The 13,640-nt window shown below is 35.9% G+C and overlaps 1 protein-coding gene across 1 annotated transcript; it reads left to right on the plus strand.

Moving 5' to 3' along the window:
- Positions 1–6,350: 6,350 nt before the first annotated feature.
- Positions 6,351–13,380, plus strand: LOC110649984 (wall-associated receptor kinase 3). Its single transcript, XM_021804756.2, has 6 exons — positions 6,351–7,363; positions 7,539–7,697; positions 7,789–8,928; positions 9,868–10,626; positions 11,799–11,957; positions 12,045–13,380. Exons 1-6 carry the CDS (start codon positions 6,532–6,534, stop codon positions 13,241–13,243), a joined length of 4,248 nt encoding a protein of 1,415 aa, XP_021660448.2. The 5' UTR covers positions 6,351–6,531; the 3' UTR covers positions 13,244–13,380.
- The last annotated feature ends 260 nt before the right edge of the window (positions 13,381–13,640 follow it).

Below are 13,640 nucleotides of genomic sequence, written 5' to 3' on the forward strand. Positions count from 1 at the left end.
TCTACACACCAAATATTCCTTACCACTCTCCTGAAAACCTTTAGGTTACACCATAAACACATCTGCATCAAGATCTCCATTTAAGAATGCGATTTTCACATCCATTTGGTGAAGCTCTAAGTCAAAATGAGCCACTAAAGCCATAATAATCCTGAATGAATCTTTAGTGGAAACTAGCGAGAAAGTCTCATTATAATCAACACCCTCATGTTGAATAAAACCCTTTGCAACTAATCTTGCCTTAAACCTCTCAATTTTCCCCTTAGAGTCCTTCTTAGTTTCAAACACCCATTTACATCCTATAGGCTTATAACCAAGTGGAAGCTGCCCTAATTCCCATACTCCATTATGAGCCATGGATGCCATTTCATCTTTCATAGCGTTAAACCAAAAATATGAATGAGTGCCATTGATAGCCTCTTCAAATGCTACTGGATCAACAACATGACCTGTATCATAATCACTCTCACCAAGATACACAACATAATCATCAGGAATAGCAGACCTTCTTTCCCTGGAAGACCTTCTAACAAGTGGCTTTTCAATTATCTCAGGTTGTGGAGGATGGTCAACAGGAAATGGATTATCAATAACACCCTTTTGTATATCACCTTCCCTCTTAATAGTTACCTTTACTATCTTTTCATGCAAAATAGGCAAAGAAAGAGAATCTATTTGATTTTGAACATCCTCAATAAGATATGGTGAACAATCAACATCAACAACATCAAACTCTAAAAATTTAGTTGTCATGGATTCTATAATTCTTATGCCACGTGTAGGACAATAGAACTTGTATCCTTTAGAATGATCTGGGTACCCTACAAAGAAACAACGGGTAGTCTAGGGTCTATCTTTTTCTCATTGGGATTATAAATTTTAACTGCAGCTAGACAACCCCAAACATGAAAGTGATTCACACTTTACCCATCCATAACTCAAAAGGTGTTTTGGGAACAGATTTACTAGGAACACGATTTAGGATATACAAGGCAATTTTAATGGCTTCACCCTAAAGGAATTCAGGCAAATTAGACCTACTCATCATACTCCTCATCATATCTTTAAGAGTACGATTACGCCTCTCAGACACCTTATTTTGCGCAAGACTACCAGGCATGGTATATTGAGCTACTATTCCACACTCTTGCAAAATATTTGGCAAATGGTCCCATATGTTGCCCAGTCTCATCATGTTTGCCATAATATTCTCCCCCATGGTCAGACCTCATAATTTGATGACTTTTCCTAACTGCTTTTCAACCTCAGTTTTAAAAAACTTTAAATTTCTCAAGTGCATCTGATTTTTCTTTAATTAGAAACAAATAATCATATCGGGAAAAATTATCAATAAGTGTGATAAAATATTTATTGCCACAAATAGTAGGTGAATAATGTAATGATCGGGCTCTAACCACTAGAGGAATTATCCGCTTTAGCCATAAGCCTCACGGTTTTGTCCCATAGGTGGAATGGAGAACTTCCCAGGAGGTCACCTATCCTAGAATTTCTCTCAAGTGAGCACGCTTAACCTTGGAGTTCTTCCAACTCTCCAGGCCATTCCACCAAAAGGCGCCTCTAGTGATTAGTTCCCCCATCTTATATATCATTACTTTTTGAACCCAAGACCATCTCCGTGCTTTGCCGATGTAGGATTTCCCTAAGGGACCTTTCTCCCCCCCTAAGGGACTTAGCGTCCTCGCTGAGGTTTGCCCCACCATCGCCCAAGAGGACACACGAGTGGCTCTGATACCAATTGTAACGACCGGGCTCCAACCACTAGAGGAATTGTCCGCTTTAGCCATAAGCCTAACGGTTTTATCCCATAGGTGGAATGAAAAACTTCCTAGGAAGTCACCCATCCTAGGATTTCTCTCAAGTGAGCACGCTTAACCCTGGAGTTCTTCCAACTCTCCAGGCCATTCCACCAAAAGGCGCCTCTAGTGATTAGTTCCCCCATCTTATATATCATTACTTTTTGAACCCAAGACCATCTCCGTGCTTTGCCGATGTGGGATTTGCCTAAGGGACCTTTAACTATGGGTGACCTCCTGGGAAGTTCTCCATTCCACCTATAATACAAAATAGTGAGGCTTATGGCTAAAGCGGACAATTCCTCTAGTGGTTGGAGCCCGATCGTTACAATAGGTATCAGAGCCGCTCGCGTGTCCTCTTGGGTGATGGTGGGGCAAACCTCAACGAGGACGCTGAGTCCCAAAAGGGGGGAGGGGGAGGGGGGGAGGTCCCTTAGGTAAATCCCACATCGGCAAAGCACAGAGATGGTCTTGGGTTCAAAAAGTAATGATATATAAGATGGGGGAACTAATCAAAGGTCCCTTAGGCAAATCCCACATCGGCAAAGCACGGAGTTGATCTTGGGTTCAAAAAGTAATGATATATAAAATGGGAGAACTAATCACTAGAGGCGCCTTTTGGTGGAATGGTCTGGAGAGTTGGAAGAATTCCAGGGTTAAGTGTGCTTGCTTGAGAGAAATCCTAAGATGGGTAACCTCCTGGGAAGTTCTCCATTCCACATTTGGGACAAAACCGTGAGGCTTATGGCCAAAGCGGACAATTCCTCTAGTGTTTAGAGTCCAATCGTTACAATGCTCCCTTGGCTTCCTTTTGCTTATGACCTGCAAGGTAATAGCAACATGAACAGTTGCACCACTATCAAGCCACCAAGAATTTGGTGGCACATCAACCAAATTAGATTCAAAGCAAAAAAAAGCTAAGGATTTACCTTCTCCCTTGTTTCTGTTCCTTAGCCAAACTGTAAACTCATGACACTCGCTCCTCTTATGACCACTCTTTTTACAAATCAAACCACTCTTCTAGGCAACATCACTGCCATCCACCTTTTTAACCTGACCATACCCATGCATTTTGAATTTTTGATATTTCTTAGGAGCATGATGATTAGGTCTAATAATAGATTTATCCTTTCGAGGGCGAGGTTTGGATTGGGAAACAAACAAGGCAGTCTCACTCTTAAGTTTCTTCTCACTCTCAAGTTTCTTTTCCTCAGCATCACATTTAGATATAAGGTCATTAACACTTCAAGTCTAATTTTGGGTGTTATAGGCAGCCTTGATTTGACTAAAATCAGATGGCAAGGTATTAAGAGCAAGGTGGACAATAAATTGTCAAAAATCTCACGTTTAAGACCCCTAAGTTTGGTTTGGATATGAACCATGTTAAGGATATAATCTCTCACACTCCCAACATGAATGTATTTGGATATGAACCATGTTAAGGATATAATCTCTCACACTCCCAACATGAATGTATTTCATATTGGTTAATTGGTTCAGTAGGGTCCTAGCCTTAGCCTTATCAGATACAAAGTACCTTTGTTTTACAGTAGCAAGATAGGCTTTTACATTAACATTACTTGGTAGTCCACTCTTGAGATAGTCAGAAATAGTAGCAATGAGACTCAGACGATTAGATCTCTCCCACTTGGCATATTGTTCCTTTTGTTCATCACTACTCTCAGTAGTAGGCTTAGCAGGTTCATCCTCTCGCAAGGCTAAATCTGTTTCTCCCATTGAGAAGGCAAAATCAATCTCTTCTTTCCATTGCTTAAAATTTGTGGTAGTTAACATTTCAACTGTGGCATTATTGTTGTTCATACTAACGCAAACTAATTTCAAGACAACACAAAATCATATATTAGTAAGCAGGATATTAATAAATTATTTGAAAATTTTGAGCATCGCTACACATACCCCTTTGGCCAGAATATGTACATGCAATAAAATTTTATATATGGAGTTCACAAATGAGATTATTCTAACTTTGGGAAAATCCATCCCCTTTGGGCAGACAGACCTTCTATGCTAGTATCTCTAAACACAAATACTCCATATCACACACAAATTTCAAATTAATATATATAATAACCTCCTTTGGGCAAGCTATTATATAGAATAATTTTAAAGGAAAAATTATCCTTTCACAAATAATCAAGAATAAATCCATAAATCTCAACAAGTGTTCCACTTTGGCAGTAACACTCATATTGACTTAAAAAAAATACTCTTAATTAAGGATTTTCACAAATTCCTACAAATAAAGTAAATACTAAACACAAATGTTTGTATTTTAAGAACACAAATGAGATACTAATCACAATATATCTCTCTTGTAAATACATGCCAACACAAATATGTTTTGAATTAATTTTATTTGTTTAAATTAACAATTAATTAATTTTATAAATCACCCACATCAACAACGCAAGCATTATTATTATTATTATTATTATTATTATTATTATTATTATTATTATTATTATTATTATTATTATTATTTTTATTCTCTTTCATACCAAATAAACCAACCAAAAGCATTAATTCGAATTATGCAGTTTATGTGGCTATGAAAACTAATTTCATGTACTCATGTCTAATTTGAATTCAAGATTCGAATTATCATATACAATTTAATAATATAAAAAAATGAAATCAATAACAATAAATACCTAGATTCGAAATCAATCATTGTATGTAATACCCAGATTCACAAATTCACAAATTCACAAATTTTATAGGATCTAAATTCATTTACAACCCTAGCTCTGATATTACATGTAAAATTAATAATTAGGATCTAGTACATGAATTTAAAAACACCAAGATATATATATACAAAATTAAGCAAAAACAATTTTATGTACCTGATTTCATATTTGAAGTAGAGTTAGCGATTTGACTCATTATATTTCTGCAATCACAAACCCTCTCAAAATAAAATTAGATCTTGTATGAGGAAAACTAGATCTTCCTCTCCTCCTTATTCACGTTGATGACTTTTCAATGAGACTAGCCAAACGATTTGTTATCTCTCTTAATTAAGGATGGAGAGGGGACCTAACCTATTTTTATAGATAATCCTATGCACATACCCATCACAATTCTTTATAGGATTAGACCTACACTTTTAACCATTTTGCCATACTAGCCCAACGGAGGTGTTCAAACCTATTATACAAGTGATCACAAAAAACAAATTGGATTTTATACACAAATTCTTAAACTGTATTTATTCGGTCCGTTTTCACAAACTAAAATAACCCATATCCCATATAATAAATTCTTATACACCAATTCTTCACCTCCATAGGAGAAAAGCTTTTAGGAGGAATTCTAGTATTAAGGTTACAAACATAAGTATCGATGGTGAACTGCAAATTAGGAGTGAAATATCCCGACATTGCAATGATAAATTGTTTGGCAAAGTGTACTGGGAAACAAATTGGACGTGTTTGTCAAAGTTCAGAATTTCCAAATTGAAAAACAAGTTCACTATCGTAGGCTGCGATAGCTATGCATATCTCCGTGGTTTTTGAGAAGGGAAAGCTTACAGAACCGGATGCATGTCGACCAGTGATGGCTATCCATATCTTGGTTGCTGAGGCATTTCCAAATCTAATTAATTTCATATAAATTATCTTTAAAATTATAATTTTTCATATAAATAGAATGAATTAAATGAATATTATCGAGTACATATTTACACCAATTAGTAATTAGAAAAACCATGAATTAAATTTAAGCAATTGCCTTAGTTCTCACTTATAGATCTTGAATTTTGGGCTTGAGTACCGAATCATGAGAAAAAGTTATGGACATTAATTTTTTTTTTTTTATGAACTAATTAAATTTAAATTTAAATCAAAAAATTAATTGGGCGAAGTCCAAATTTAAATTACGGTGAAAACAAAAACCTGAGAAGCTATAGCAAGGAAAAGACCCAAACTTTTGAGAACAAAGACCTAATTAATGTTGTTTGCAGCCCAGTCTGCCAATTGACCTTTTCTTGCACGCGCTTTTGTTTAATTTGTCCCTTTCCTCTTGCATTTTCAACAGACTCAGTCAATGTACATCAAAATTAATTTCATTTTTAATACATTACGTGTGAAAGTAAATTAACCTGTTTAAGTTATACACATGTAAATTCTAAAATTTTAATTATATATTAATAGAATTTTATCAAAATTATTAAAATTTACAAATAAACTCTAAATTTATAATTTTACAAATTTAATTGATTTGAAAAATAAAATTAATTTAATTAGCCAATATGTTATATATATATATATATATATGAAATTCAACTATACATAGAGTTCATAGATTTCTCTGTCCTAATATCGTATACGTGTTAAAATGATTTAAGGGTTCAGACAATAATTTTCGTATAAATTGAATATGTTAAGAAATTAAGACAGTGAGTAATAAGAATCTGCCAATTGAATATGTCAAACAAATTTTAGATTCGGAAGATTTTTTTTTTATTGAATTTTCTTGTTTAAATGTTATTATTTAGGGTGGATTTGGTATGCTGGTAACATAATAGTGTGAAATTAAAACTATAAGAATAATATGTAAGAAGACCAAGATTTTAACATAGTCTTGTACCTTGTTGCTGCCTATAATTATAGACCCAGCTCCGATGAACCATTCTCAACGCCAAAGGAAGTCCGTAAATTAAGGAAAGCAAAAGCCCTTTAGTATAGTTGTAGCTATGGGTTTCGGTAGATTACTTATGCTCCTTGTTCTTGCTGGGGTGCTTGTAGCACCGGCAACAGCTCAAGCCAAGCCCAACTGCCCAGACCGTTGTGGGCATATAAGCATTCCATATCCCTTTGGCCTAAATGATCATTGTAGCCTAAACAAACAGTTCCTCATCACTTGCAACAACACCAATTCTACACCTCCACGAGAAAAAGCTTTTTTGGGGAATTCGAGTATTAAGGTTACAAACATTAGCATCGATGGTGAATTGCAAATCAGGAGCGAAATATCCCGACGTTGCTATGATAAATTGTCCGGCAATGTGTACTGGGAAACAAATTGGTTGCGTTTGTCAAAGTTCAGAATTTCCAAATTGAAAAACAAGTTCACTGTCGTGGGCTGTGATAGCTATGCATACCTCCGGGGCTTTCGAGAAGGGAAAGCTTACAGAGCCGGATGCATGTCGACCTGCGACTCCTTCGATTCTGTGTATAACAAGTCTTGCGCAGGTAGTGGATGTTGCCAGATGGAGATTCCTGATGGACTATACTATACAAATGTCACGGCCTACAGTTTCGACAGCCATAAAAAGGTGCAAGAATTCAATCCCTGCACCTATGCCTTCGTTGTAGAAGATGACAAATTCGACTTCTCTTCTGAATATCTAAAGAATATCCCAGAAGATACGGAGTTCACGATGGTGCTTGAATGGTCAATTGATAACAATACACTAAGCACTCTGTGCAAGGATAATGCCGAGAGTTATCAACCAGACAACGTTTCTGGATATCGATGCCGATGCAAGAAAGGCTATGAAGGGAATCCATATCTTGGGTGCCGAGGTATCTCCAAATACTGCGCAGAATTCAATTACATACAACTCTCTTCTTTTTGTTATTTTCATGATCTACTGTTTATTTCTTGTCATGATATATATTTTTTTAATAATTAAGAAATTTGGGTACTTTAAAATTTTGCTTAATATAAGCTTCATTTTCTGGAATTAATGACTTGCAGACACCAACGAATGCAACCATCCAAATAACTGCTCACATATATGCATTGATTTGGAGGGAAGTTATAGATGCGATTGCCCGAAGGGATACTATGGGGATGGGAGAAAAGACGGACAAAGTTGCACAGCTTCTCAATTTCCACTTAATAAGATAATTATTGGTAAATTTTCTATACTTGAATCTCGTTTTCAATCTATTTACACACAGTGATGAATTCAGTAAGTAATGATTTTATCTTGATTCGTTTTCAGGTGTTGGCATAGGCTTTATAGTCCTGTTGGTTGCTAGCTCTTGGCTTTACTTGGTTTTAAAGCAGAGAAAGCTCATCAAACTTAAAGAGAAATTCTTCAGGGAAAATGGCGGGTTTATCTTGCGACAGAAATTCTCTGGACGACAAGGAAACCCTGATATGGCTAAAATCTTTACGGATGATGAGTTGAAGAAGGCCACCAACAATTATGATGAGAGCACCATCGTGGGGAAAGGAGGCTTTGGCACTGTTTATAAGGGAATTTTATCTGACAAAAGAGAAGTTGCCATCAAGAAGTCAATATCTGTTGATCAAAACCAAATCGAACAATTCATTAATGAGGTGGTGGTGCTGTCCCAAATTAACCACAGGAATGTGGTCAAGCTCTTGGGTTGTTGTTTAGAGACTCAAGTCCCTCTGCTAGTTTATGAATTCATCTCCAACGGTACGGTCTTTGATTACGTGCATGACCAAAGAAATGCATCAGCTTTCTCTTGGGACATCCGTCTGAGGATAGCAGCAGAAACTGCAGGAGCTCTATCTTATTTGCATTCTGCAGCTTCTGTACCAATCATCCATAGAGATGTGAAGACTACTAACATCCTCTTAGATGCTAAATACACTGCAAAAGTGTCTGATTTTGGAGCTTCAAGATTGGTTCCACTAGATGAAACTCAGCTATCTACGATGGTGCAAGGAACTTTGGGATACCTGGACCCAGAATACTTTCAGACAAGTCAATTGACTGAGAAGAGCGATGTCTATAGCTTTGGAGTAGTACTTGTGGAGCTACTAACGGGTAAGAAAGCACTTTCATTTGATCGACCTGAGGAGGAGAGAAGTCTAGCGATGCATTTTCTTTCTTCAATGAAAGAGGGTAAATTGTTTGAAATTCTTGAGAAGCATATTGTGAATGAGGTAAAGAAAGAGCAGGTACTGGAAATGGCTCAGCTGGCGAAACGGTGCTTGAGTTTGAAAGGGGAGGAAAGGCCTCCTATGAAGGAAGTAGCAATGGAACTGGAAGGCCTCCACAGGATGAAGATGCATCCATGGGTGGCAGTGAATACAGAGGAAACAGAGTTCTTGCTGGCCAGAGAGGAATCCAGTGCTTTTGGTGATGGGGACGGATACACTGCATCAAGTGCTGGGATTGATAGCATGAAGGACCATTTGACTGTACCAATTGGTGGTGGCAGATGAATTTAATTGTACATGGAAATATCAAACCGAGACAATTGCTTGATTAATCGTAGTTTATTTATTTTTATCAGAGAATCGTAGTTTATTTAACTGATATTAAACATATAAATTAATATTATAATAGCTCATGTATATGTATGGATCCAATAGAAAAAAAAGAAAAAAAGAAAGTATCCAACAAAATGATGGGGGGTGGGTGAATTCCACAATGAAACTCTCTAGACAACAAGGACCTTGTGATTCTGTCAAAAATTTTCACTGCCGAAGAGTTGAAGAAAGCCACCAGCAACTACGACGAAAGCACCATCCTTGGAAGAGAAGGCTTTATGGTGGTCATTAGTTAATTAATAAATTTGTGATTTGTGTCATAAGATTGTGCATGAATTTGGCTAATTTAATTCCTATGACATTTTTTAACAATTTCGATTTCAAATTGCCGTGGCATTTTTTTTTTCTTCGTGGGAGATATAAAAAGTTGAATTCAACACCTAACAATTTAAAAATAACTCTAATATCATTAAAATAAAATTTATTAACAAATATTATATTAATTTTATTATGCTGTCCAAACTATTGACATTCATCCATTGCCTTTGTCTTGCGAGCTATTGTTTTTTATTTTTTTTATTTTCTTGCAATTACCTTTAATTGAGTATGAAAATTTCAACTTGATATAACCACATGGCCACAAACGCCACCGACGAGCTGGGAAATTATATAAAACTCCATTTGACTGTCTATAAAAAGAACTGCGAACTTGCTTTAATTTGGAAAAGTCTCAAAGAAAATTGTAGCAGTTCTTGGCGGCTTGACACCATGGGTTTCCTTGCTTTGCTTATGGTGGTTGTGCTATTATCAGCTATTGAAGCACCAGCAGCAGCCCAAGATAGGCTTCACTGCTCTGATCGTTGTGGAAATTCGACCATTCCATACCCTTTTGGCTTAGACGGCTGTAATCTAAGCCCGGAGTTCCTCATAACCTGCAATGATAGTTTCAACCCTCCGCTGCCATTTCTGAGGAAATCAAATATCAAGGTCAAAAACATAACTCTAGATGGCAAGTTGGAAATCGTCACAATTGCAGCTCGAGATTGCTACAATCAATCAGGTGCACGACAGCCGGGATTCCGACGACGGATCCTCACTTTGTCAAATTTCACCATCTCAAAATCCCAAAACAAGTTCACGGTTATTGGCTGTGACAGTTATGCATACCTCCAAGGCTTTCGAGATGGGAAATTGTATAGCTCCGGGTGCATGTCAGTCTGTGCTGAACGTGAATTCGTGGACGATAATTCTTGCTCCGGCAGTGGGTGTTGCCAGATAGAGATTCCCGACGGACTGTACCGCGCAAATGTCACTGCATACAGCTTCAATAATCACACCAATGTCTCGGATTTCAACCCCTGTACTTATGCCTTTATTGTAGAAGATAGCAAATTTAATTTCTCCTTCAAATACCTTCAAAATATATCAAATACTGCAGAATTCCCAATGGTTCTTGATTGGGCAATCGAGGACAACAACACAAACGCCTGTAAGGACCATGCCCAAAGTTATCAGCCACCTGGCAACATTTCGGGGTATCGCTGTGAATGCAAGGCTGGTTACCAGGGGAACCCATACGTTGGTTGCCAAGGTATTTCAATTATTATTACATAAACTCACTACAATTTTAATTCTAGAAAATATAAAAAATATATAATTTTTATTCTTGCTGGATTAATTATCACCAAAATCAATTGAGAGTACCTTAATTGTAATCAAATTAAAGTTGAATTTTGTACAAAAGAAGGGAAATTAAGGAAAGTTGAATTTTGAAACTTGTCCATTCCTAAGTGGAGAGGTGAACTTGTTATTACGTAGCTAGGCTTTGAAAGAATATAATTTATTTATCTCACTGGTATTTAAATTAATGATAATTTATAATTTAGTTTTCAACCCAAAAATCACAGTTTTTTTTTTATTTTTTAAAGAAAAATAAGTTAATCCTTATATTTTCTATTAATTAAATAGTTATTCCATTAAAAAATTAAAAGTAGCTGTAACAATCTATGTATATCATATTTCACATTTTGTAATAATTTAGTCTTTATAATTTTAATATTTGTAACAATTTAATTTTTTTAATTTGGATGGACCACTTCAATTTAAGATTAACAGTAAATTTTAACAGAAAAAATCATTCTGCTAACAAAACATGCCTCAAAAATTAATTTGTTTCTTATTAAAAATAGATAAACTAAATTACAAATTTTTGTCCTATTTTGAGAACTAAATTGTAAAATATCCTTAAATTAATAAACTTATTCTATCAATAATGATAATAATAGTGTGATTAGCTGTTCTCCACTTTTAAAGATGTAGAAAAACAAAAGTTTTTAAGTTCAATTTTCCACAGATATTATTTACTATTTGTGAGATTTATAAATTTTATAGATAGAATCACTAGTATGAAATACTACTTTCTATTGTATAAGATTTATAATAGTTTCATTTGAAATAAATTATTTATAAGAAAAGAATTAAAATAAATCTCACCCTATCATTTATTTTTTTTGAAAATGATTTTTTTTTAAAATTAAAAAAATTAACTTTTTAATTTCAAATTTAAGAATTGAAAAAAAAATGATAAATTAAAATTTTTAAAATGAAATTGTTACTTTTCATTGTATATTCAATAATTATTACTCGTCACATTGAATATCCTTAAAAAAAAAAAAATGACTTAATCCATATAGATTGAAAATATAATTTACTTATTTTATAATTTATTTATGACTTTGTTGTGTAAAACTTGATTACTTGCAGATATCAATGAATGCGAAAATGAAAATGAGTGCACAGATAAATGCACTAACACGGAGGGAAACTATACATGCTCTTGCCCGAAGGGATACCATGGCGATGGAAGAAAGGATGGACAAGGTTGCACTCCCAATCAATTGTCACTTGTTAAAATCACTCTAGGTATTTACCAAATCTTTTCGTCAATTTCAACAGTCTTATATACAGAGTCCATGAATTAAAAAATGTTCTAAATCGCTTTAACTATAGGTGTTGGCATAGGCTTTACAGCCTTGGTTGTTATTGCCTCCTGGCTTTACTTGGTCTTCAGGAAACAAAAGCTCATCAAGCTAAAGGAAAAATTCTTCCAGCAAAATGGTGGCGCCATCTTACAACAGAAACTTTCTAGACGAGAAGGAACCCCTGATCACACAGCAAAAATCTTCACAGCAGAGGAGTTGAAGAAGGCCACCAATAATTATGATGAGAGTACAATAATTGGCAAAGGAGGTTTCGGCACTGTTTATAAAGGAATTTTAACAGATAACAGACTAGTTGCCATTAAGAAGTCAATAACAGTTGATCAAAACCAAATTGAGCAATTCATTAATGAGGTGGTGGTGCTGTCCCAAATTAACCACAAGAATGTAGTCAGGCTCTTGGGTTGTTGTTTAGAGACTCCAGTCCCGTTACTAGTTTATGAATTCATCACCAATGGTACCCTCTTCGACCACATACACAATGAAAGCAATGGATTATCAGCCCTCTCTTGGGAGACTCGTCTAAAGATAGCTGCAGAAATGGCAGGAGCATTGTCCTATTTGCATTCAGCAGCTTCTGTGCCAATCATCCACAGAGATGTCAAGACTACCAACATCCTCTTAGATGCTGATTACACTGCAAAAGTGTCTGATTTTGGAGCTTCAAGGTTGGCTCCACTGGATGAAACTCAGTTATCCACTATGGTGCAAGGAACTTGGGGATACCTGGACCCAGAATACCTACACACAAGTCAATTGACTGATAAGAGTGATGTGTATAGCTTTGGAGTAATACTTGTGGAGCTACTGACAAGTATGAAGGCACTTTGCTTTAATCGTCCCGAGGAAGAGAGAAGTCTGGCTATGTATTTTCTTTCTTCTGTGAAAGGGGGGAAATTATTTGAGGTTCTTGATAGTCGTATCATAAATCAAGGAAAGGAAAAGCAGATGGAGGAAGTGGCGAGGCTAGCCACTCGTTGCTTAAGATTGAAAGGGGAGGAGAGGCCCTCTATGAAGGAAGTTGCAATGGAATTAGAGGGCCTAAAAATGATGGAAGTGCATACATGGGCTGAAGTAAACCTAGAGGAGACAGAGTACCTGCTTGGTGAGAAATCCAACAATTTTGGTCATGGAGATGATAGCACTGCAAGTGCTGGCTATGATAGCATGAAAAACCATGTGATTTTATCAGTAGGTGATGGTAGATGACTTTTTTTTTTACTATTCTGTGTGTCAGTGTGCGTTATGTCCATTACCAGCTTGTGGATAAAATGATGATTGCTTGCATTGGCTTGTCTCTATTCTTCAATTTCCACTGTAATTGCCTTTTACCCCTGCCTATAGAATTATACATCAAATCCCCAGTTCAGTGAAACGACTAGAATTAGCATTGGATTTTAAACTTTAAGTGATTTGTTTATTAAAATATATATTTGTTATTTTTTGTGGCTTTGAATTTTGGGATATGTTTTTTTCATGGATTTGAATTGTGACCCGACTCTAAAGTTTCGCACTACGACCCGATTGGAATAAAAAGTGAGATCTGTGGTGGTAGCGAAGGGCATGGGCCGATAGGCTCGGGCCTGAAACCCACCACTGATCTCCT

Source organism: Hevea brasiliensis, chromosome 16 (genome assembly GCF_030052815.1).
Source record: "Hevea brasiliensis isolate MT/VB/25A 57/8 chromosome 16, ASM3005281v1, whole genome shotgun sequence".
Classification (NCBI taxonomy): Eukaryota; Viridiplantae; Streptophyta; class Magnoliopsida; order Malpighiales; family Euphorbiaceae; genus Hevea; species Hevea brasiliensis.